The following is a 26,837-nucleotide window of genomic DNA, read 5'->3' as shown; positions in this document are numbered from 1 at the left end:
GTTTACATGAAATGGCATTAGGACCCTGGGCTCTGACCTACTCTTTTCCTCTAATTTTATTAGCAAAAATTGCTGGTGGTCATAATCTACAGACTGTATTTCTCTGTTAAAGATACAATAAGCACCAAAATGAAGGTTCTTTCACAACTTGAAATCCAAAGAAAAAAAAACTGTTTTATGTGTCCTGGTGGAAATATCTATTGTTTGGTCAAAAAAGCCCTGGACTCCACAATGTTATCTGTGGCCTAATTCTTAAAACAGGAAAATGGCTCCAAATACTTATTTTTTTTTTCCAATATGTACCATCTTGACAAGGCTTTGATGTCATTGATCGAAACAGAGTTTTTATACAGAGGTCATGCATTATATTTATTCCTTTGTAGACATTTCTGAATTGGTACCATTCTGCTATTAACTATAGATGAAAACTCTGGCTGGGAAAACAAAATCCTGATTGTCTAACATAAAGGTAACATATAACACAAGGTAAATAACATAATAGTGCCTGACTGAACCTCCTTTGCTAGTAGGTATGGTATTTTAAGCCACAGTGCATGTGCATGTATAAGTAATAGTCATATATAATATTCTCAGATATTATATACTCATTACATACATGCACAGTGCTTTCCAAGACAGCTACAAATTTATACATGCATCAACTATCTAAAAACATAGAAATCGTTAAGCCTATTAAGTGGAATTTTCTTAAATTATATTTGAACAATCAACAGGAAAAGTAATCATGTAAAGTACTGCTCTGTTCTTGTATATATCTACAATAAAATTCTATAAACAGTTGTCTCCCCAAACATACCTGAATAAAATTAAAAAAAAGATAACACCCAGTGTCCTATATTTGTATATTTATGGTCATTTCAAAAACAAACAAACAAATAAAAGAGCCCCACTCAGGTGCATATTTACATTCTTCAAACTGTAGCGGTGAAAAATAATTGTATTAAGTGCAGGACATTCCTAATGTTGCAGTAGTGACATTTTCCTTAAGTCTTCATGAACACATTGCTTTTGTCTTAATGGTGCTGCATTCCATGACTATGAGACAGTTCGCTCGTCACCTTCACTTGCAGACGGTGGCACAGTCAGGATTAAAGAGCTCCTTGTATAACGGAGGAAAGAGTGTATTCACTATGTCTGGATGCGATTGCTTAAATACCTGCAGTTTCTCCCCGTGCAAGTTGCAAACTGCCGTGATGGTTGGTATCTTGGCTATTAACTGCAGAGTGGAGAGACAGGGAAGGAGACAAAGGGGGAAGCTCATTAGTGCTCTGTCTCCTGAATCAGTGTCCTTCCTGGCCTCAGATGAAGGGAACTGGCTTTGGAAAAAGATGTTCAAAAAGAAAGAAGGCTCACTTTCAGCTTCTCCTTTAGAACACAACAAAACAAAACACCTCCCTCCCTGACTCTCTAACGAGAAAATAAAGAGAAGGAAAGAAAGCAGGACCAAGCTTCCTAATTCACTGTTCTTATATAAAGTAGGTATGGGAGGTAGTTTAGTTTAATCGTTAGGAGGGGTGCTCTCTCGGCAGGCTGACTGAGTCGGAATCCTGGTTCTAAAATAGCTAAATGGCCGTGTGGCTGTGCCATCCTCTATGTCTCAGTTTTCTCATTTGTAAAATGGGCTTACTCATAGCACGTACTTCATTGCGTTGTTGTGTAAACTGAGTGAGGAAATTTGTATGGAAGTGTTAAGAATACTGTAGGCATGAAATACAATTGTTAGCTAATATTATTATCTATCATTTCCCATAGATTTTTTATGATGTGAATATCAGAATTTTTAGTTTTGGAAGGTGACAGTGTTAGGAAGGTGTAACCTAAATCATGTGAGGTGTAATTCACAACGATGTGGACGGCTTTTCTGTCAAGGTCACTAGCTTGCCGGTAGCTCTCTAATCCTTTCCCACCGTAATGAGTAAAATGAAACCTATATTTAATCAAGGGAGAATTTGGGAAGTCACTGGCACTCAGCTTCCTTAAGGAGGTGTTTCAAAAACTCATGGGAGAATATCCACTTATAATTGTTAGGTTTTGATATATAAGTATCATGTAGAATGTAATTTTTTGAGTTTAAATACCCAGAAGACAGTGTTTTAATAATTTAAAATATCCACAGTTTGTTAAATGCTATTAGGTCTTAGGTTCTGAACAGTTCTAGCTTTTGACACACTTATAATTTTGGAACACTTAGAATCCATCATTTAGTGTCAAAATTGCTTGAAACCAAATGTCATTGTGATCAAATTACTGTGGGAATAAGAAATGTTCTCATATAGATAATACTTTTACAAACGATAAGCTTGATAGTTCATACAGCTGACCAAGGGTACACTTGAAAGTGATGATAAAATTAAGTAAAACCCATCTAATCACCAATTAGGCTCACTGCGCTCCCTACCCTATTCAATAATAAGAAACCATTTCAGCCTTTGAAGTAAAGGAGGAAATAGATAATTAGTTACTTTGTGGCTTTTCAAAATCAGAAATTTCCACTCTTTTATTAACTTTCCTTTTAACAACTAATGACTATATAACCACACTATAAGCAACTTCAAAAATACCATAAGGATTTGACTTGTTGACATATTCATTAAAGGGATCTAGAACACATAAGTCTGGGGTTCAGACTTTCTAGTTCCACTGCTATTTAATGATAGGGATAGAAATGAAAACAAAATCATGAAATCTTTATAGAATGGATGTTAAATTTTAGACTGAGAATCAAGACTTTCTCTCCAACATTATGAGGTATTTAAACTGGTAGCAGACACTTCTACTAGACACCAGAATTCACAAAACAGTACTGTTGTTGCTTATGAACTATGGGAGAAGACAGATGAATAAAGTGACCACACAGTCAAAAGGAGACCGAAAAACTGGTGAGTGCCATGGAGGAATGATGCTAGGACAAGTGGTAGATAATAGAATGCTCTGACTGCTTCAAGGCAGGCACTTCTGAGAAAGGACCATTTAAGCTGGGCTCTGAAGGGAGAGGGAGAGCTAACTAGACGCTGGGGCTGGGGGTACATAATATGTTCCAGGATCATCGGTGCTATTAGAACTGAAGGAAGTTCATTGTCGCTGGAGCCGTGGGTGAGCATGTTCAAGGATAAAGCTGGGGAGGCTGCTTGGTCAGATTATGCTAGGTCTCATAGTCTCTGCTAAGGTCTTTCGTAGGGTTTTGAGAAAAATTATCAGAATCCCATTCTGAAAGATTCTCTTTGAGTCCAGGGTGGAAAGCCGTGTCTTTTCTATATTTTCATAGGTAAAGAGTGTACAAGTGTCCACTTTAACTAGAGTCCCTTGGGAAATTATTCAAGCTTTCTTAACCAGCTGGTTCACACAGAAGGAGACTGCAACAATTTCGGAACACTTCTTGCACATTACAATTCTCCCTGAAATAGCTACTGAATGCAGAGAGACTTTGAAAGCTTTCTCTCATCATCTGCAGTTGAATTGATGATGTGTGGAGCTCCTAAAACATCCAGATGCAGCTCTGTAATGCTTGTCAGTCTTTGGTGTGCACAGGACTATTGGAGTGCTTCCTAAAAATGCAGATTACGGGATCCATTCCTAGGGATTCTGTTTCACGAAATCTAGGTGTGGGGCTCAGATTTCATGTTTGAAACAAATATCCTGAGGATGCTGGTGCACTGGGTCCATAGAACAGACTTTGAGAAACACCATTTAAGAGGTTCGAATCTCATAAATTTACAACTGTTTTTCAAAGTAAATTCTTTGACGAGTAAATTCTTTATCATATTAGAAATAGTCCCGGTAACGGGGTGTCAAGTTAGCTTCTTTTCAGGAGGCCGATAAAAAAGTTATCATAGGCTTCCCTGGTGGCGCAGTGGTTGAAAGTCCGCCTGCCGATGCAGGGGACACGGGTTCGTGCCCCGGTTTGGGAAGATCCCACATGCCGCGGAGCGGCTGGGCCCGTGAGCCGTGGCCGCTGAGCCTGCGCGTCTGGAGCCTGTGCTCCGCAACGGGAGAGGCCGCAACAGTGAGAGGCCTGCGTACCGCAAAAAAAAAAAAAAGTTATCATATCAAGAGAGGGAAGGTTTCATTTGCTTGGTTCTGTTAGTTTGGTGAGAGACAAATAATGAAATTTCCTGAGTTCCCTATGAGACACAAATACTATATAAAGAGAATTAGTCTAGTGATAAAAATATGGGCTTTCAAGCCTGTCTGGGTCTGACTCCCAGACTTGCTATTTACAGCTGTGTGATCTTGGGCAAGTCACTTAACCTCTCAGCTTCCTTATCTGTCATATGTCAATTATGATAGTCCCTATCTCAGAGGGTTGTTGTAAGGGTTAGATGAGTCAACACTATCTATGGAGTGCCTGGCCCATCCTGGCAATATCTGTGTTAGATGTCATGTATCATTCCCACATAATGCTTCCCTCAAGGAGAGAAACAGTCAAGGTCCTGCTTGTTCAGCCAAATAACATGGAGGGCAAGAAACCAGCTTAGCCGCTAACCAAGCACCCAAAATTGAGTCTCTGTGTATTGCGGGTTAATGCATGGGGAAAATCAGCCATTTACTTTTATTGAAATGAAAAGCAACATCATTATCGATTTTCATTTTCTTGTAGCAATTAAAGTAAGTTGCTCATTTAGTAAACTGTGATTCATAAAGTAGAATTCTATGTATTACAATTCTTAAAGCAGTTTTCTGCTCCTTTAGAGAATGGGTGGTTGAAAAATTAAATGTATGAGGATGGCCAAAATCATTCCATAGTTCATTTATTGGAAATATTTAACCACGGGTTTGGTTTGGGAAAGTAAATATGGACTCCTGCTTCTTTCCTTCCCCAAACTAGGTTTAAGGAAGTCTGGTTCAGGATCTAGTTCCCTCTTTTAGGGGATTTCAGTCCTGTCCCTGTTGCTCATCTGTAGACTGGGTTGAATGGTGACCAATGCTTTTTCTTATAGAGCATTGGGACCACTTGAGCAAAGAACACCGAAAAAGACAGAAGAGCTTCGCCAACCTCTGTGCTCTCAGGAGGGGCTGATTTCAAGGCATCCAATTAGCTGTGGGAATAGAAGTGCTGACAGGGGCATCCAGCACTCTGGAGGCACCATGGGCCAGGAGGCCATGAGGAAGCAGCGGCAGCACTTGTCAGAGCCCAGAAGGGCCTCTTGGAGGGAGCATCAGGCAGTCACTTACTGCTCATTAATATTACGTACTGCAGGTGGAGGACCCCCAAGTCAAAGGGAGCTCACCTCAGCAGCAGTTAATGGCTCAACAACTTTTTAAACAGCTGGGGTGGTGATCCAGAAGCACTTGGAGATGGAGTGGGTAGTCGATTTCAAATCATCATGAAATTTCTTCATGTTTAAATAATCTCCATAGCAGGAGTAGACAGACGGTCTATAAAAAGGCATTTTCACACTCATCTCTCTCTTACGATAAACATTTCTCGCAAGAAGGAAGCTTTAGCTTATACCTACAGGGGTCTTACAAGACTAAAAAGCAGCTGTTGGAGAAGAGATAATAATCCTATGCTTCTTTCCAGAGGGTCGTTTTATGAGAAAATCCACAATTTTATAGCTGGTACATTTGATGTTGGAAGAATGGAACATGCAGAGGTGAAAACTAAGGATTGTGTTCATGTGGGCTTCCAGGCCATCAAGGTGCCCTCCAACCTGAAGCAGGAAGTGAACAATGGCTTGATCAAAGTGGAAGAAACTTCAGAAGCACTGATAAAGACAGGACACATTAAGTGAGGTTACATACATCTATTTCTCTTGTCCACTCACTTCTTTGTTTGTTTTTGGCTGTGCGGCATGCGGGATTTTAGCTCCCTGACCAGGGGTCGAACCCGTGACCCCTGCAGTGGAAGCACAGAGTCCTAACCACTGGACCGCCAGGAAATTCCCCACTCACTTCTTTTTTGGGTTTTTGTTCAGCTAAACCTAGACACTTGGCCTAGATTTCTAATACTGAAGTGGAGATATCCGTTCAGGTCACAGCCCTCTCTCACCATCCTTACTCCATGCTGGCATCCACGCTGTATGGCATGTTTTCTCAGGGAATGGCTGACTAAAGTGGAAGTGGACATTTGGTTTAACTGGGGTTGGAATTTGGAATCAGACGGGGAGCCAGCAAGTTACTTTCTAAATGTAGCATAAACTATGAGTGACCTAAGGAGCTAAGAGCTACCCATATTTCAGGGAAGCAGAGAAAACTGGTGTTCAGAGAGGGAGAAGAATAAAGTAGATCCATAAAGAGAGATAAACTTGTGAGATGGAGAATTCTGAAGGCTTCCTAATTCCTTGTCCTAGTGTTTCCTGAATGGGGGCTGAATTTTTTACCTTAGATGAGATTTCTCTCCATTAGTTTATTTTATTATTTTCTTTTTGCTTTACCTGGTGTGAGTTGGTTCCTGTTATGTGTAACCCAAGAGTCCTAACTAATACATCGACTTGCAACTTGATGAGTGAGGAGAAACATCAAAACCTCTCTTCTTATTATAGACCATTAGTCCGATGGACAATCCTTGAAATTTCTGGGTGTTGGACCTGTAGTGTATGCCAGCAAACTATAAATGGCTAAAATGGATTGCAATAATCTGGTCTCTCACAGGAATCCCGCAAGGAAACTGCTTGCTAAAGGGCCAAGACCATGTGTTATTTGCCTTTCCCTTCTTTGCATCTGGCATACAGTACATACTCAATATACATGTAGGTTGAAGTACAAAACTATTCCATGAGAAAGCTATGTTTCTTGAGTATCGATTTGGAATTTAAACACTTGGATGATCTATTGAACCGTTTTTTATAATTTTGACTCTTGCATTATTTTACAGTGTATATACCATGTGAGGAAACCTGAGCAGGGCTCCGGGAGTGCCAAGTTTTACATGGGCAGTGGTTACACAGGTATGTTAACTTTGTGATGATTCACTGAACTAAACACTTACGATTTAAGAACTCCCAGCATGTATGTTATACTTTAAGAAAGTATAGAAAATTTAAATATAAAACAAATTCCTAACCAAATATGAAGGGGAACAAGGAGGCTCAGACCACATGGCCACATCATCTGAACTAGGACCCCTTAAGTCCTGACTGGACAGACTGTGTTGTTTAAGATTAAACTGATGAATCCCTAGGCCCACCTACTAGGAATTCTAATGTGACACCTAGTGTCCTGAACGAAGAATAAGCAGGCTTCAGGCATAAACATCCCATCATTAATCATGACACAGTCTCTTTAGATTTCAGTGAGCAAACAATGAAAATCAATGTAAATGACCCTTGGCAGTTTTCACTAATCTCTCAATCAGTGCTTGTGCTCCATAGACCCTATCTATGAGTCAACATGGCTGGTTTTTTCTTTTTCCTAAATCTGTATCTTAATAGCACTAGTAAAGTGAGAGTGACCAGGAGTGACTTCTTTCAGGTAATATTTCAATTATTAACGTGTAAAATAGGCCTGTGTAAGCCTTCCCTCTTCTAAGCTTTTTTTTTTTTTTGGCCTTATGCGGGCCCCTCACTGCTGCGGCCCCTCCCGTTGCGGAGCACAGGCTCCGGACGCGCCAGGCTCAGCGGCCATGGCTCACGAGCCCAGCCGCTCCGCGGCATGTGGGATCTTCCCGGACCGGGGCACGAACCCATGTGCCCTGCATCGGCAGGTGGACTCTCAACCACTGCACCACCAGGGAAGCCCCCTCTTCTAAGCTTTTATTTAGTAACCTGGTACTGTTACAGTAGAAAGACAAATTCCCCTTGTTGATGATGCAGTTTTGTTATTGTTATGCTAGAAACGGAAAGCCTGATGGGAATGCTGACCCCTGGATGCAGGCTTTCTAAACAGTGTATGCTTCACAGCTTTGGGACTGGAATATCACCCTAAATTTAATTACCATAGAACTTATTGAATCTGCAAGACTTGTAGAAATCCGTCTATTTATTCACTTAGAGTAGCGGCAGAACATCTAAAGAGTCCTTAAAACTGTTGCACGGGACAGAGCAATGGAAGGCAGAAGACATCAGAAGGAACCTTTGTTTTTCTCTTTTAGAGTCAAAGAATATTATACTGAAGGGAACTTAACGACCAGCCAGTCCCACCTCCTCATTTCAGAGACAAGAAAACTGAAGCCCAGAAAACAGATGGGCTGCCTCCCCCAGTCATATGGCTTAAAAATATATATGTATACATGCATATACATATACACATACATTCTATACATATTACATGTATATGTATTTTTTTCCACGAGCTTTAGTGAAAGTGACCAGTGTGACCTCATTTCCTCACTTCTCAAATCCAGGATCCAGCCAAAGCTAACTATTATTCATAGCCTGCGTATACCTTATACTTTCTTACGTCTATATCATTGCTCCCATCTCTTGGAATGTCATACTCCACCTCCCTAAACCCCTAACTTCCATCTTTTGAAATAGTTATCATTCATCAGTTGATTAGCTCAAATATACCCATTTCTTGGATAAACATTTCCCTGCCGAAACAAAACTTCTGTCCACAGCAACTACGACAGCACTTACATACTATCTGTGAACCATGCAGCTTGCTTATAGTTGATCTCATTTAGTCCTTAAAATAACCATGTGACATTGATACTATCTTTTATCACATTTTACAAATGAGGAAACTGAGGCACAGAGAGGTTAAGTCCCTTGTCCAAGGTGACTGAGCAGCCAGTGGTTCTGATGGTTTATTATAAATACGCTACATGTTATTATTATGGTCATGAGGAGAGGAAACTAGACTCTTTAATAGGGTTTTTTTTTTTTTTACCCCAAACAAACAAACAAACTGATTAACATATAGGGGGTTGAGACCTTCCTTCTAGTTAATGGATAAGAATTCCTGAATTTCAAATCTTCCCTAGGTCCAGGTTTGGTCAAAAGTATAAGGCATTGCTATTTGAACTTTAATTTCAGGAAGTGGGCATGCAGAAAGTGTACGGGAGACAGTTTTTTTAGGATGAAATCTAATGACTGTGTCTGAACCCTGCACCTCACCTAAGTCTGCTCCACCTGTTCAGGGTGAAACTGGTCGGTGGCATAAACAGTCTTTGCACACTGCACAGAAGGCAGATCTACCCCACGTACTGGGGATGTAACCTGAACCGCTGGACTTGAATACAACAGTTGGGTATGTGCACATTTTTCTAGAGATAAGTTTCATGATGTTCGCCAGATTCCCCAGAGGGGTCACTGTTTTAGAGGTGTTGTGGAGGCAGAAGAGCTCCATGACTATGAAGGAAAAGAAGAAATTTCTGAAAAGATGAGAAGAATCTGTGGGAGGGTAGAATAGTTCTTCTTAGGTTTAAATAAAGCTATTTATTCCTTCTGGGGAGTGTGGGTTTGATGAGAGGGTGTCCCTATATGTCAATGGCACCACTGTCCTTAAAGTATTAAAGCAGTCAGAACTCAGGAGACTTGTCTCACCCTCTTCCCTTCCCCAGGACACGACAGTTGAATCTGAGACTTAGACAAATGGAGTGACTTATGCAAAACCACACGGTCCAGAGCTGGGATAAATGAGAATCCAGTTCTCATTCCTTTTCATGGTCCCTCCACATTAGTTCACAGAACATCCTATCAAAATGATGACTGTTACAGCGAAGGGTCCCCACAAAAACTCAATATCCACACTTGATCAGTGGAAGCAATGCTTTGTCATCTGGCTCCAGTGAATTTTATGTAAGAAATAATCCTCTCTAATGCTTTCTCTGATTCCCAGCTTTGCAACATTCTCTTTCTATAAGAAAAGAATTGAATGGATGTTAACTAGACTTACTGTGGTGTTCATTTCACAATATATACAAATATTGAATCATTATGCTGTACACCTAAGGCTAATATAATGTTGTATGTTAATTATACTTAAAAAAAACCTTAAAATAATTGTATACTTTTCCCACTAAGGATGGAGAAAAGAGAGTTAAGCTGACTTCACTTGGTGTTTTAATTTTTTTTCTTGCTATTAAATATCTTTCATCTTCAATTTCTCTGTCTCCTTTTACCCCAAATACCTCAGACCACCACCAGGATACCAGGTGGTAGAAAATGGTATAAGCATGAGGGTTGCTCTCTTGGGAAGTAATAATCACCATGTCACAGTGTGTTAGAATTTATGCAGTGGAAATATTTCATTTGAACCTACACATCTCTATAGCAGTAAGAAATTATGATCTTCATTTTAGAGATGATGAAACCACGGTTTTCTGACAAGAAGATGATCCCCTTAAGCAGAATAGCAACAACTTTTGTCTAACTCTGGATTTTATTAAGTTCTTAATTTTAGGGTGGTAAATATGGGGACCAAAGTCTTTGGGAGATCCCAAATGCAGGAAACATCCTCCCTGCCCACATTAACTAACCAGATGTATTTATGCATATATGCTATGGAGCCATTACAGAGACAGATGCGTGTATCCACATTACTGTCTTTTCTGCCCAGTGTATCTGAAGTTTTACTTGTATGTAGAAGTTTTGCTCTTACCTGGGAGAAAACTGAGGTGTGAAGAGCAGGAGATTTGTCCTTGCCCACATGATAAGCGAAAAGTTGCACCAAAAAGAACTATCACTCTACAGTGTAGAAATGTTCTTCCTAGTGATGTGTTAATTTTAACAAAATGTTACCATAATGAAGCAGCATATTTAACTCATGGAGGTTTTTTTATAGCAGTACTCTGTATGTGCAAAGTAAAATCTGATAGTATCTCTAACAGAGTCTTCCCCCCTTTTTTAAAATAAAGAACTTCAAGAGCAGAGTGGGAGGGTTTTAATGATAAAAATATAAAGAGTAGGATTCCTATCATCTTTAACTAAGGATAGGCTCCATTTCCTAGTTGTTTAACCTCTAAAAAAATTCCAATTCTTAAGAAATTTAAGATACTTTAGAATCTAAAATAACACTGAATATCATTAGAAAATTCCTTTATCCTCTTCTGATGATTTTACTTTGGTAAACAACTTTTCTCAGTATTCTTCTTAAAGATCACTATTTTTAATTAAGTTGAATCACAAAGTGGATAGCATGGTACATGCATTTTGCCCCTGAGATACTTCATTTTGAAAGAATCCTAGAGTAGAGTTGAAGAGATTAGAGTTGAAGGGAAATTTACAAGACATCAGTCTGATCTTTGATTCTGGGTAGGACTGTCATTTACAACATACCTGAAAGGAAACCAGGCAGTATCTATAAGAATACGACCAATGATTAGGGACCTCACTCCTTCACACAGTGGTCTACCCTCTGTTCCCCAATTCTCGTCACTTTATAGTTCTTCCTCATTTTGAATAAAAATCTACCCATTCTTTTGCCTGGACCTGACTCCCAAGTGACGCAAAGTCTCCTCTTTCTTCATATATGATTTTTGAGGACTTGTTTCCTTGCTTCAGGCTTTTGTTCTTCCAAACAAAAGATTTGTCTTTGATTTGTCCTTTGATTTGTCTTCCTCTACCTGTGGTTCACATCCATCAGTATCGTCCTTCCCTACGAAAGTCACTGTCCTTTCAATCTATTATAATTTCCCAGTCTCCCTTTTAAAATGTGCACCTCAAAATTTATGCAACCTTTGGTAATCTTCAGAAATTGCTGCTGCTGAGAAATGTCCCCTGCTTTATGTGACTAGGCCTCTTCAGCTCACCGGGCTGTTTCAGTGACATTGGGTCTGAGGACCTACCTTTGCCAAGGTCTCATCATCCAGGTGATTCTTCTGAATCACATGTTGAAGTGCAAAATAAATTTTTTCCTGAAGCTTCTGGACCTTCCTTGGTTCTATCAGCCAGGCTCGGTCTGACAAAGGGAAAGAATGGGTAAGGAGCGGACAGAACGTAAGCTTTGTTGTATTTCACCTACATACATATAAGTGCTGAGTACCAGACCCATTTCAAGTTAGTTCCAAATTGCTTCTGAAGACATGTCATTATTTTTCTAGAACAAATATTTTATAAGCAGTTCTATGATGACAGTAATGTATAATACATTGACATACAGAATCAGGGTGGAGGTAAAGACACAATGGTTCAGAGAAACTCCATGTGTCTTATTGTCTGTGAAAATTTACATCTCTTACTCTTTCTCTGGACATACGCTTAGATTTTCTTTCAAATTTTATGTTAATGATTTGTGAAGAAATGAATTATAGAAGTGAAGAAAACCTATTGTAAAGGAGTGTTTTTGGAATTCAGAATCTCCCTTTCCTTTTATAAGCTAAGTTATAATTTATATAGCATCAACATGAGTCAATTAAAAAATTTAATCCTGAGTCCTCTTTTTCTATATTGAATTTAATAGATAGGATAATCCCTCCTTTCCTTTAGCCTTTCCCACTTTCTTTTTTCTTTCCTCCCTCCCTCCCTCTCTTTTGTCCCCTGCTTCCGTCCTTCCTTTCTTCCTAGACGCTTTATACCATGGTGACAAAATTCAGCCCAGTGTCAACGCCTAAGGTTGAAACTTCAATGAAGAGACACCTAGAGTCTCCAAATTCTGAACAAATACTCATGGAAAAGAACTTGGACATGATCCTTCTGAACACAGTTCAGGTCAGGTGAGAAACTCGATTCTGTAATCCTAGACAGGGCCAGGACAAGTCTAGCCAACAGTTAAGCAAACCCTTACGTAAGTGAGCACAAAAGCCTTCAGTGACAATTGTCAATCAGAATACATTAAGTTCCCCTGCCTCTCCCTTCCCTAAACTATCTGGAGCTGAATAGACAGTAACTATTATGGCAAGAACTTGGGCGGAAGGGTGGGGTCTGGCATGCGATGGAGCCTACACAGGCTGGAATACTGTCTTTCCTCCCTTTTTGAATATGGCACTAGGCCAGGGTGGCAAACAAGGTATCTTGGAGTTGCAGAAGCCTCTGAGTGTGGGTCTGTGACCGGGGCTGGAAGATTCCCCACTGGGTAGAATAAGCTAAATAACATGCTTCCAAACTCCGTGGAGTTTGATGGCTTTAGCATTTCTTCCTAGAAAAAGGCTCATAGTTCAGCTGATTTCTAACTCATAAGCAGCAGGCTTGCCTTCCAACTGGGGCAGTTATCTTCATGGATTGTTTAGATTTGATATGCCATGTCTTAAATATTTGCTGCTGGGAATTTACTGACTTGTCACACGCATACCTACGAGGACAGTGACTTTTGTAATGCTTCCTTTGATTAAGCAGGAACCAGAGTGAAACCAGCTCCCTCATCATGGACTCAAAGGCTTAGAACTGATCTTCACCTGAACTATAATCAATGGGAGCAATCAAATGCAATGAGAAAACGGTAGGAGGAAGATTATTTGGCAAGTGGTTGCTACCAGAAATAAATATTGCTTGTCACTTCTTCCATTTATCTTTGTGCTGCCAAGTCTGGGAAACTTTCTAGGGTTTAAAAAAAAAAAAAAAGAAAAGAAAAAGGAAAAAGCCTGGAGGAACAGCTTGATTTTAGACAGAGCCACAAAAGAAACTGTTAGTAATGATATGCCAGTTGATAACTAATTTCCATTTTTGATAAAGTAGTTAAATAAAAAACAGAAGCAGATTTTAAAAATCCCCATAAAATAAGTAAATAAAGCCTAACAGATACAAAGTGTAAAGGCCGTATTATGGGTAGACATAGCTAGAGTGACATGTCAACAGGGCCCATCACAGGGAAGATTAATTTCTTCCAGCCTCACTGAAAAATATGTTAGGTATAAGAAAAGATCAAGTCTCTAGAGATAAACGGGTTATAGAAGGAATGAGTCTCTTGACCATAAAAATGACCAGGAATGTGTCTTTCTTTTCATAGAGAACTGTCAATAAAACTGCTATTCCTTGACCCCCAAATCTAACTGAACAGATGACTGAATGAGCAACTCTGACTTTTCATTCTGGTTGAGCCATGCATTTATTAGGATTCCATACATTTTCAAGCCAGCATATACTTTTAAAAAGAATTTTAATGGCTATAGTGCTATTTGATCTATAAATGTCATACCATACCTTCTTTGAAAACTATTTGCTGTTTACTGCATTTCAGAGCTAGACGAGGTGTTTATTATTATGAAGCTCAACCCTCTTACTTTACAGGTGAGGAAACTGAGGCTCTGAGGGGTCAAATGTTTAAGGTCACACACATACCTGGTGACAGAGCCTGTCCTAGAATGTCTACCACCACATCGGAGATTCTTCCTTTACCAGTCTTTAGTAAGAGCCATTTTTTTCCTCTGCTGTCCTTACCTCCTTTTAAAGCTTCTAATATTGCATAAAAAAAGAAGAGGCATTTGCCTGAAGTGAGAACGCCAACATTAATTTGGATAGAAAAACCGACGAAAGAGATATTTAAAGAGGAGAAAATGTATGTTTTACTTTTTTTTAGTCTCTATGCTGGCTTGTTCATTCAGGTATATTTCTACTAAGTCTCGCCTAACTGGACATTTTTGTCTATGTCCTTTATTCTTAAAATCAAAATAGAACTTAGTTATAACTCAGGCCACTATTTGTCTTCATTTATCTGTTAAGAAATGATCATGCTTTTCTGAATCTGGAGTCACCCTTACCACACATCCTACTCTTGCATTTGGGACAAAACTGATATTTAAATTAACCTGAGGCTACTTTTCTTTGAATTGTCCAAAAATATCACAAGCTTGCTAAAGAAAATATAGTTCTTTTAAAGTTTCTTCAGAGCACCTTGGCTTAGGTAGATGCAATTCATGTTAAAGATAGCAAAACAGTTTTTTTTTTTTTTTAAAAAAAGGTAAGGACCTCAGACCTCCCTACCTGGAGATATCAGAACAGCAGATGAGAACAAAGCAATCTCTTCTTCAGTCAGCTGCAAGGAACACAAATTCTTTGCAAAGTCAAATGCTTCATTCACTAGGTCATCAGAACCTATAAAAGAAGGCAAATTAAATGAAAATACTTGAACAGAATGGGACAATAGTAAGAAAAGTCCCATAATCAAGAAGTTATTCAAGGAGTTGCATACTAGGCACACAGAAAAAATATTTCTAAGTTCCTGACCATAACAAATGATTTAGTGGTAATTATAGAATGAGAAAATTGGGCAACATCTTGACCAGGTAATGAAAGTCAACATTACCAATGAGGGGCAGATAGAAATGGTTTGCACCCATTGTAATACCCAACTGGGAATATATAACCCCAATCTAATCTTGTAAGTTTGAAATTAGCTCCAACTAAAAAATTTTAAATTAGTGATTTGGGGATCCTTTAGCACAGACATAGCATTCATAGAAAACCTAAAACATGTATAATGGGCCAAGGGGCTGTCAGTCTTAGTGGCACTTATAGGATGTCACTGGCAATGTAGGATGTCCAGGGGCCTCAAGCTAAGCGAATGGAGATGAAGTGACTTTCAATTTCCTGGAAATTCGATTGAGAAGCAAACATTCATTTATGTTTACCTTCTAATGAATGACTCGCAGGTCAGTTGCTTAGCCATTGTGAATTCTGGCAAAATAATGCTTCATCCCTACACGGATCCTTGGTAAATGTTTATTTTATGAAGCTGGAAATATACCCAAGTTGCTTGCCAAGGTTTTCCCTCCTTTCTTGAAAATCTAGCCTTGGAGATGCCATGGATGTATATCAGCTGCAGAAGGGAAACACTGCCAGCCCCGATGGATTTGCCATTGGCTACCATATCAACTGACAGCACAAAAGGTGAAAGGGCAGTGGCCTTCTTTGATGTCCGTGGGCAGGATATGGAACAAATGGCACTGTCAATTGTTAAAACCTTTCCTGGCACCAGCCCATCTTTGCTAACGTTCTTATCCATGCCGTGCACTGATGACTGGATGTGAATGACACACTTGCAGAGACTGGCTCTGTCCTGCCCTCCCACAAGAATGGTCTGGGGATCATTTTGGGCTGGTTGGCAGCCACGCTATCTGTGCTCCCAGAACTTCATGAATTAACAGGGAGAAAGTCACTACCCTGGGTTCGAAACAAGTGAAAGAGCTCCTCTTTTAAGCATCTTAACTAATGATTATAAATTTGCATGAGACACTTAAGAGGTCACCCATGGACCACCAGTGGTCTACATAATATTCTTTGTGAAGCAGTAAGCTAGAAGGTGAAAGAAAAGCTGATCCTACAAAGAATGCCTAGAATGCATCCCAGTTCTTTACAATCAGTTTTTGTTGATTTCTGAATGAAGCATGTTCGTGTCAACAGGGTCCACGTTTCTTTCCTTCCTTTTACATTTGGAGGCACAACTGTAAAATCAGAGGAGTTAGATGAAACACTGCAGGCTCCCCTAGTCCAGCCCTTATTGAATAATGAGATACTAAGTCATGTTAGAGAATCAAGGCATTTCTTTTAGTGGAGAAACTGGTGGTAGTTAATAGAATTGTGTCATCATCAAAGGTGAACTCACCTAAGGCCTTGAACATTTGCATTCCTCCATATTTTCCTTCAAACAGAACAGTGTTGTTTAATGGGTTGAAGGCACGGCACATTCTCACTAAAACCACTTCCAAGCAACCTATGAGAAAAAAATTTCAAATGTGTATATGTATATAAAGAGGCTACTACTGCATATAGGTCAAGAGACTTTAAAAAACTTTAAAACACACACATAGACACATAGACACACACATGGAGAAACACCTCAAGAGTCCTTCCCAGGTAATAAAGAACTATGTTAGAAATAAAGCTCTCTTGAAGTCTATGTGAGGGATTAAAGATAAAATACACTTTAAAGGTGACTAAAATGAAGGGCAAAAACATTTTCTTCAGAAGCATACATTTTCCCCCCTGTTTTTGACTGATAATGAAGTTAGTTGCAACTCTTGAATTCACCGGTGATCGTAAGTGGCCCAGAAAGGAGATTTGCAGCAGGCAAGTTCAGTCTGTTAACTTCTGTAGAAGTTTTGCTGTTGGGGAAACCTGTTCTCTGCTTCAGTTTTTAACACACTCCATGTATATTTCTGCATACGATGACTTCAATAGGGACACCTTCAGGATGTATCTTGAGGGTACCATTTATGTCCTGGTATCTTTGAAATGAGGGTTTCTTGGTCAAATAAGTTTTGGCAAAAGGCTGAACATTATCCACTCCAGGGAGTTATAAGCAACATTCACAGGTCAAAGGCTGTTGAAGTCCCAACATGAAGGAGTTTGTTCAACCCTGATGGACCTAGCATTTCTGAGTTCTCTGTTAGCCCAGTGGTGCCAGGACCTTCGTCTGCAGCCATAGGCAACTGTGGTTATTGTATTCACTGTTATATCTCCATCACCTAGAAGAGTCCCTGGCACATAGTGGGTGCTTAATAAATATTTATTAAATGAATTAGTTCACTACCTTTGTTTTTCCCTCTGAACATTTACTGACATCCTGAGCAAGTACTGCAAAGTAAGTTTCTCCACATTTTGGAGAAATAGGCTTTTGCCCCACAGTGTGTTGGAAGGTGACACCCAGGCTCAGAAGTCAGAAATTTGCATGAGAACATCATATGGATGGTTTGGCTACACCCATGTTGTACCCAACTGTACCCCTGGTGCCTTTCTTAATGCTGCCATGTATATTTATGTCTGTGTTTTATTTCTTTGTTCTGCTGATGTATCTGCTTTCCCTCATATGTCACCTTAGCATAGAGGCTTACGCTAAGAAGGAATCTGCAAATATTAATTGAAATAATGCTTTTCTGAGAAAATAATAGGTACCATTTATTCACTATCTACAATATGGAAGGCACGTCCCTTGACCCCTTACATTCTTCTACATTCCATGTCTCCTACCCTTAAACCCAGGTGGGCCTACATGACTGCCTTGACTAACAGGTGCAGTGGAAGTAACCCTATGGGACTTCTGAAGCTAAGTCAGAAAAACGCTACACACTTCTGCCTTGCTCTCTTGAAATGCTAACTTTCGAAACCTAGCCACCATGCTGTGAGAACGTCCAAGCAGTCTGTGCAGGGTAGGAACTGAGGCCCCCCTGAGCCCAAAGCCTTGTCTGAACTCCGGGCTGTCAACCAGCACGAACTGCCAGCTGTGAACACGAGCCAGTGCGCAAGTGGGTCCTCCTGCCCGCAGTCAGGCTGCCTCAGGGAACGCCACAAGCCGTCCCTTGCTAAGCCCCGCTCAACCTGTAGCTTTGGAAGCAAAATAAATGATTATCGTTGTGTGAACTAAGTTTTGGGATTGTTTTTATCCAGCAGCTAATACAGCAGGTTCATGTTTGAGTCAAGATTTGCACCAACCTTAATCATTTGGTAACGAAGCAGCAGCAACTTAGAATAATTCTTTTGTTCGGCTCAAGTTCAAAAGGCAGCTTTTCTCCACACCTCTTTTTGTACAGTAGAGACTAACACAACATTGTAAAGCAACTATACTCCAATAAAAATTAATTTTAAAAAAATAAGCCAGCTTTGCCAGATACTGGCTATGTGGTATTGAACACAGCCCTTCACTTCCCTGAATCTTTGCTTCCTCTTCTATACGATGGAAATAATTACTGAGCACACGAGATTAAAAGAGATGTCACAGGTAAACATAAACACATATATATATATGTTATTGCATATATATAAATTATGTTATTATTATTTGCTATAGCCCAGGACCATGAAGGTTCACATGAACACCATAGTGGTTCTTATTTTCTATTTTCAAAGGGGGCCAAAAAAGACAAATACATTTTTTTTCCTGTTTGGATAATGGCAGCTGCAAAGTCAATCATGTGCAAAGTTTCCTGAGTTGCTTCCTAAGTGACAGTGTGTGTGTGTCAGAGAGTGTGAGGGAGAAGTGGGAGGAAGGATTAGAGCAGAGTGAGTTTCTCCCGGTGTATTCTGGCTGCAGGCTATCCTCATTAAAATGACTGGAAATGACCACAGGGGCAGAGCTCAGCTAGCCTGGATTTTCCCCCCCAACAGGAGGCAAGTAGTACATTTTAGAGCCAGCTCAGCAATTCAGCCACCATGACACGCTAATTACTAGCACTGCCTGTCAAGCTGGGTACCTCAACCTCCACAATTAATAGCTCCGCTTTCAATAAGCAAAATTGTATTTGACTTCAAAGGGGAACTGAATGACTATCAGGGCATTTTTATTATTGAGAGTTTCCTTTGGGAGTTGGCTGACAGCGTGGGTGGTAAAAATGAGCTACACGTCGGATGGAGGATTTTCTAGAACTAACAGCAAGCTAAGGGTCAACCACCTCCGGGTCTAAAATACGCCCCCCGTGAATTTTCTTGCTTACCTGACTTCAGAAGTAGGATTTGATCATTTTGACAGAGTTCCATGAAGCCTGTTATTCGCTTTGCAAACTCTACCACATATTGGATGGCGTGAGTGATCTGGATGGCACATTGCTGCCACAGTGCTTCCCTGGACTTCAAGAGAGAAAACACAGAATGTACATGGAGCAAAGAACAACTTGGAGACTCAGTGAAATACTCAAGGTTGCCCTAACTGGCGCTTACCTGTCACTTGGGGTCCATGGTAGGAATTTACCCACCTTTAGAAGAGAGGCAATATTTTCTAAGATATTGCTTTGACCTCTTTGAACCTTGATACACCACAATTATCAAAGTAATGAGGCTAAAATAATGGAAATATTGCAATAGTACAAAAAGATAGGCATTTATAGTTTCTTTATTCTTTTGCCTCCTCCTCACCTAAACAAACTCAAGCTCTTAGTCTATTTTGTAAAGTCAAACTCTTACACTGAGGAATAGCAATTTCATTCACAGGCTTCCAAAAAACTATTTCCACGTGTACCTGACAGACACTAAGTCTGTAATATTTTTATGTTGTGTTCTTTTCCCAGAACTTATGGAGACTGCTTTTTGGTACAAAAAAAATTCAAGGGGGCTTCCCTGGTGGCGCAGTGGTTGAGAGTCCGCCTGCCGATGCAGGGGATGCGGGTTCGTGCCCCGGTCCGGGAAGATCCCACATGCCGCGGAGCGGCTGGGCCCGAGAGCCATGGCCGCCGAGCCTGCGCATCCGGAGCCTGCGCGTCCGGAGCCTGTGCTCCGCAACGGGAGAGGCCACAGCAGTGAGAGGCCTGTGTACCGCAAAAAAAAAAAAAAAAAAAAAAAATTCAAGGGAAAAGACATCAAATCAAATCACTCTCTTAAGTAATATAGAACTCCGGAAATGTATTTTGATCCTTGGGTTATTTTCTTTGGAATGGGAAACATAAATCCAAGTTATGTGTTAATTCTGTTTTTTATTGACCATAACAATACCTATGCTTTTGTCTCCTTATTTGTATAAAAGTGGTAAGATTTAATTATTCCACTGGAGAAAAATCAGTATGTTGTAGTCATATATTTATATATAGACACATTTATATATTTTATTAAAATTTCATTTACCAGTAGGTTTTGTGATTGTGGATCTCAATCCTGTAGAAAATTTATGTGAGTCAAAACAACAACAACAAAAACAGCAACAAATTTCTTCTCTTAAAGCCTTCTCTAATGGACACAAAAATAATCAAAATAATAATAATAACAGTAAAAATGTAGGGTGAGTTGTCCCTTTTTCCTCTGGTCCTTTTTAAACATGTAGGGCAAGAAGAAACATTCAGAATGCTTTGTTGCATATCTTTGTAGTGTAAGTTTGCAGCTATTATTCCTGCTATGACTTTTTCAATTGCTCCTATTCCTTGCCTGGCTGCAAGAAACCACTATGAGATGTCCTAAAATCACAGTCTGATGTGGGCACAGTCTCCCCAGTCACTCAAATAGGGCAGTGGTTTTCAATCGGGGTCGTTTTGCCCCCCAGGGAACATTTGGCAACATCTGGAGACATTTGGGTTGTCACAACTACGGGTGAGGGGATGCTACTGGCACCTAGTGGGTAGAGACCAAGGATGATGCTAAACATCCTACAATGTGCAGGACAGTCCTTACAGCAAAGAATCGTCCAGTCTGAAATGTCAACAGTGCAGAGGTTGAAAAAGCCAGAAACAGAGAAATCACAGAAAAACTTTCCTGTAGTTTCCCAGAGTACCTTGCTTTGATACGCTTTAATTTCTTCATATGTGTGGATCTGCCATGCCAGCTGGTGTAGCTCCTCCATGGTGTACTGACATGTCTCCAGATGGGACTTAATGATGTTCTGCGCAATTCGATCTATGAGAAAGAATATCAGTTTGAGGGTTTGTGAATAAAATCCCACTCTGCGGAAAGAAACCTGCTGTTAATGTGTTTCCTGTAGGAATGCCTTTTGGAGATACTCCAATTGTATGAGCATGTCTTTAACATTACTATCTATTTAAAAATCTCCAGACAAACTCTTTACTGCTTTTTTTCAATTTTCAGTCTTTTTATCAAAATTAACTGCCTTTTCCTCCTCATTTTGGTCACAAAACTGGGGTCTTAACGTTGTAAAGTGTTCAAATAGATATTTATTTTTTAAATAAATACAAATTACCATGTACCATGTTTCTTGATTTTTGGCCTGAAAGTCCACTCACAGTCTTGTAACACTTGTCACACCGTAACAGTCAGTGTAAACTCCAAAAACTTTAAAATATTTGGAAAATCACTAGATCCCCAGTGTTTATCTCAGAAAGGAGGAATTGAAATATAAATGTTTTGCGTATATTTTAAAAAGGGAGGATTAAACAATAATCTAAAAAAATAGTTTTCTATAGTGGAAAGAGAAGAGAATGGGGGCACAGGGATAGAAGCCAGACTTCTCTGATGGTATTATTTTTGTAGATGTTACTTTGGAACCACGTAGATATCTTCCATAAATACTGTGAGAGGGAGATGAAATGATATGGACTCATGAGGTGATAATTTTGAAGCTGGGTCATGAGGGCCCTTATATTCTTCTTTCAAATTTTTCATAAGATAAAATTTTTCCCTGAAAAAGTTAAAAAAGAGGAAATGGTTTTATTCATTAAAAAAAGTAGAAATAAATACAATCAATTTTGGGGGGCCATTTATCCCAAATGGGTTGTATTTAGTATTGTATCTTAAATATCGATTATTTGGGGTTTCGAGGTATGGAAGTTGAGTAATAGAACCAGACATAAGAGCTCTCCTTAACAACCTGCAGGGAGTCCCCCGAAGTTGGATAGAGCTGGCAGAAGGTCCCCTCATAATCCCCCCTCTGCTATTTGAACATGTGAAGGTGACATCTTGGAATTCTGTACTTAGGAATTCTGTAAGTGGGATATGAGTAGAATGAAGATGACCAAATTTTCTGCCTGGTAACTGTTCTTGGCTCATATAGAAATGGAGTTTTTCTTGTGTTTCAGGTGGTGCCATTTTAAATGCAATTTCTGTTCTTTCCAAATAGCAATATTTCATTTCTCCAGGATAATTCTCAAAGCAGTACTCAGGTACCGTTTTCTTTTTTTACCTTGCTAAGCTTCTGGTATATATGGAGTGAAATAAATTGAGTTTTAGTAACGTAGAGAATAAAAAATGTAAGCTTAAGCTTCTAATGCACCTTCGAAATAAAAAAATCTCGTATATCCATTGCCTGGAACATTGTAAACACTGAATAAATGGTAGTCACGATTGTCATTATTAGGACATTCTACATAGTTTTTCATCAGGGAAGGAATCTGACCACCCAGTGGAGATGAAACGGAGCTATTTAATTTTGGAATCAGTGCTACTGAAGGAAGATATTTCGATATTTATTAAAGTTGTTCAATCAGAACTATAAACTGATGGATGTAGAAGATGCTACAAAATGCTAACTTATGATTATGGCTATGCTCTATTGGATTCAGCATTGAGCATTTCTAGACTTTCATTGCTTATCATGCTATAAAAATCCTTTCTTTAAAAAATCCTATATTCAAAAATTTATTGAACGTCCTCCTATGTTGTAAAAAAGGGCAGGAAATATTCTATACATCATATTAAAATAGATTGGTATGTCATGGTTCATCATTTTTCAATTTCATTTGGGCAGTCTAATTACTTAGACTCTTAAAAGAACATATCTATTCCTCAGTAGGTATATAATGAAAACATAAGATTTTTATGGTTCTATAGTTTTCAAACATTTATCTTCTTGGTGTAGTCTGTTTTCATTTTCAAAGATATACCGATTTGTCAGTAATTTACAGGCTTCAGGGTTTATAAGCAAAATTATAATTGCACTCAAAATTGCACTATGAAAAACTTTTTATCTGTTCCTTTACAATATCTCCTGAAAATTGCTGGCCAAGGTTTAAGAATTCCCTGGCCTTCTGCCACCAAAGTTTAGCGTTCTTTGGGGTATGAGGAGTGGGCATAATAAACATGTGGGCAGATTAAGCAAAATTGAAAGTTAAATCCACATGGATGCTTTAGGACTCAGCTCAGATGGCCATTCCTCGAGAAGGTTTCCCTGCTTCCCAGTGTCCCACGTAGAAGGGCCAGCTGCCATTACACTTTAATTCCACCCCCCAGCTGAACCTTTATTCCAGTCAGACTCCCACTGTGCTTATTTGCATGGATGTTTCTATACCCTTCAAGATTGTGAGTTCTTCAAGAGATGGACTGCAGAACCCAGCACAGTGCCTTCATATATTCATTCACATGTTCACAAATACTTTTTGAGAAGCTATTATATACCAAGTTAAGGTACAGAGTTTAAAAAAGGACATTTTCTTTTTTTAACAGGATCTTATAACAATATCATGTCATATCATGACGTAACAAATGCCCTGAGTTATTGTGGAAGCCCAAAGAAGAAAGTAACTAACTCAGTCAGAGGGAGGCAGAAAACTATCCACAGAGAAGATACCTGTTGACCTGGGTCTGAGCAGGAATTTGTCACATGAAGAGAAAGACGGACATCAGGTAGAGGGGATGATGGAAAGGCACAGAGAAAACTAGCTCTGAGCTAGATAACTGCTGACATTAAACTGTACATCTTTACAATCCTTACCTTTTACAAACAATTTCCCTTTGAGGAAAAAAGTGAGGTTCAGAAAGGGTGAGTGACTTTAGACCCATTTTTACAGAGCTAATAAATGGCGTTGAAATCAGCTCTGTCTTTCCCAGCAAAAAGTCTGTAGTGTTTGCAATACAGAGTGCATTGAAGAGATGGGGACAAAGAGACTAGGGATAGACACTGTGACTGGAGATGGAACAGCTGCATAAGCATGGCCATGGAGTTTGGATTTTACCTTGTAGGCGATTAAGAGCTAGTGGAAGCCGCGAAGCAGGAGAGTGACGTGGTCAATTTTTTGTTTTAAAAGGGTGATACTGGCCATGGCAAAGAAGATGAGATGGCATTAAGGAGTAAGTGAGATTAATCAGGCTGTCGTGAAAAATACAGACAAGATATGAGGAGCTTCTAGAACAGGTGAGAATGACAGAGTCAGAGTGGAGAGGCTAGATTCAGGACAATTCTGAAGGAGGATGCATAGGACCAGCAGGGTGTGTGTGTGTGTGTGTGTGTGTGTGTGTGTGTGTGTGTGTGTGTGTGTGTGTGTGTGTGTGTGTGTGTGTGTGTGTGTGTGTGAGAGAGAGAGAGAGAGAGAGAATTAAATATAGTAGGTACTCAGCCAATGTTGAGTTAGTAAAGATAATGTTGAAAATATCCATCCATCCATTCGTCCCCTCGTTTTCTGCTTTATTTGACAAAGGATTTTAGAAAGCTAAGACTGACCCTTTGTTTGATGATCTTAAAGCCTAAGCACTCATGATGGCTTTAACATTAAACATGGGCAATTATTTCCCATACCCTTGTGGTGAGAAGTAAAAGGCAAATCTCTTTTTGACATAAGACATATATCAATGAAAGCTAAGACACAGCCGCAGCAGTAGCAGGAGCGATCCTTCTCCACTTCCTTTCACGGGTCTGCAGTGCAAAGGTGAGCCACGTGCAAAAACCGGCTTGACCCTCTCAAGGCTCAGGCCGGGGGTGGGGGTGGGGTCAATAAACCACACGGTAAAGCTAGACTTGGTCCCTCGGGAGCGAGGCCTGAAGGCTCATTCTGTCGATTAGAAAGATGCATGAACATCAGAGGAGATGGTCTGCTTGGACTGAGAGTCTGCAGTTGTGAAAAGGGGAGAAGGATTTAAAAAGAAGGGACAAAAGGGAGAGACAATGAATACAGTATGCAGAGTTCCTGCTGGGAGCCAAAGGAACTTTCAAGAGTCCTTGCCTGGAAAAATAGAAAAGGTAATAGTAAACGCTGTCATCTCTAGGGACCAACCACATGAGAAAGTCCAGACAAAAAGACTGAGGTAAAAGAGCAGGGGATCTGGAATCTTTCTGGGCAATCGCACACCCTTCATCCGTTTCCCTGATTTGGATTGCTGTTGCTTCTCAGAGCCCAGTTTCGGATCCTTTAACCAGCTTGGGCTGCAGAAAGCACATGTTGAAGAAGGAGTCAGCACGCACTGTGCTGGGATAATGGGTGCAACAGAAATATGGCTGAATAATGACTGAATGATGGGAGATTCTACCACCTTCAGAGGTGACGCCCATGGACTCTACACTCTCCTTTTCCTGAGACCAGGGATGAGGCTAGAGATTTCTTAAGTGGACCTGAAAATGCAGCTATTATCTTCTCAGTAGTTAAGATTCCGTATGTATCAGTGAGACAGAGCTTTGTCCATTTCACTAAGAGTATGTGGGCTGCTTGATAGTTAATAAAACAACAACAAGGAATGAGAAGAACAATTTTATATGCTCAGTCCAGTCATTCCTTTTCAGTCATGATGAGGGGAAATGTAAACACTGATGCTGGCAAGGGAAAACTGGGTGTGTAATTATAGGTTAAGAGTAAGTCCATGATCCTCATTTTCTATTTGTTAATTTCATGAAAAATATCCTGCTCTCACTTTGTCTTGCATCTCTTTTTTTCCCCATAAAATTGCTGTTTTATTTTTAGACTTTGACCCTTATACTATTCTTGAAGGAAGGCTTATTGGAGCCCAAGACTTATAACTAATTAACAGAATTTGTAACTTCATGTATTAAGTAACTTTATGAGATAGAAATGACAACATGTGATTCAAATGAAAGAATAATCCTAGAAATCTTTAAAATAATTGATATAGAGATATGTTTTTGGCATAGGTTGTGGTGATGGTTTCATGAGTGTATACTTATCTCCAAACCCATTAAGTTGTAGACATTAAATACAGACAGATTTTTGTATGTCGATTATATCTCAATAAAGAGGTTTAAAAAATAATTGATATAGGCAAATATACTTTATCATTTTTGATGAAAAATATTGGAAAATATTGTTAAAATTGTTACACTTCCCTAGAAGCTTTAGGGGTAGTCTTAAATCCACTTATGACAGGCAATAAGAAGAGAGGAATTAAATTTTTGAAGGGAAAACTAGAATAAAATTGATGGTAATTCTCAATAGTGTGAGCAAAAATTGTAGAACCCTGGGGCTGGAACTAACCTCCTTCCTTCATTTCCAAATGGACTGTATCTAAATAATTCCAGAAATTAGTTGGGTCTCCTGTCTCTCTCTGCAACTTTGGCTCCCTCCCCACACTGTGATTCATCAATCATCACTGTGATCTGTGGAATAAATCAAAGAAGTAGGAAGGAAGTCCCTCCTTAAGGTATTTACAGGTGGTTGAGATGTGCATGATATGTGTAAATATTAATAATATTTTGTGTAAATTAATTGTGTAAAAATAATATTTTGAAGTAATATTAAAGAAATATATGAAAAATAAATTTTGTTAAGTATTAATTCATATAGAAAAGCAAAGTCTGGAAAGGAGTCATCTAAATTGCCTAGTACTATGTAGAAAAAAGGCTACATCTGCTTATTTTGGTGAAAAGTAAGTAAACTGACAAGTAAGGTGACAATTTCTTGTTTATAACTGTAATGTTATAAAATGTGGACCAGCTTGCAGCTACTAAAATAGCAAGTGACCTTCTGCAGCTCT

General features: G+C 39.4%; 1 protein-coding gene across 1 annotated transcript in view; it reads right to left on the bottom strand.

Annotated features, from left to right (window-relative positions):
* Positions 1–391: 391 nt before the first annotated feature.
* Positions 392–26,837, bottom strand: part of RORB (RAR related orphan receptor B) — a 181,317-nt gene continuing 154,871 nt past the window's right edge. Inside the window, exons 5-10 of the mRNA XM_065878359.1 lie at positions 20,965–21,086; positions 19,205–19,337; positions 16,381–16,488; positions 14,760–14,870; positions 11,690–11,802; positions 392–1,237 (exon numbers count right to left, since the gene is read on the bottom strand). Coding sequence (XP_065734431.1) covers positions 1,082–1,237; positions 11,690–11,802; positions 14,760–14,870; positions 16,381–16,488; positions 19,205–19,337; positions 20,965–21,086 — 743 coding nt within the window. The 3' untranslated portion in view covers positions 392–1,081. The remainder of the gene's footprint in view (positions 1,238–11,689; positions 11,803–14,759; positions 14,871–16,380; positions 16,489–19,204; positions 19,338–20,964; positions 21,087–26,837) is intronic.

Source organism: Phocoena phocoena, chromosome 6 (assembly GCF_963924675.1).
Source record: "Phocoena phocoena chromosome 6, mPhoPho1.1, whole genome shotgun sequence".
NCBI classification, from domain to species: domain Eukaryota; kingdom Metazoa; phylum Chordata; class Mammalia; order Artiodactyla; family Phocoenidae; genus Phocoena; species Phocoena phocoena.
This window is presented reverse-complemented; position numbering and strand designations above follow the sequence as displayed.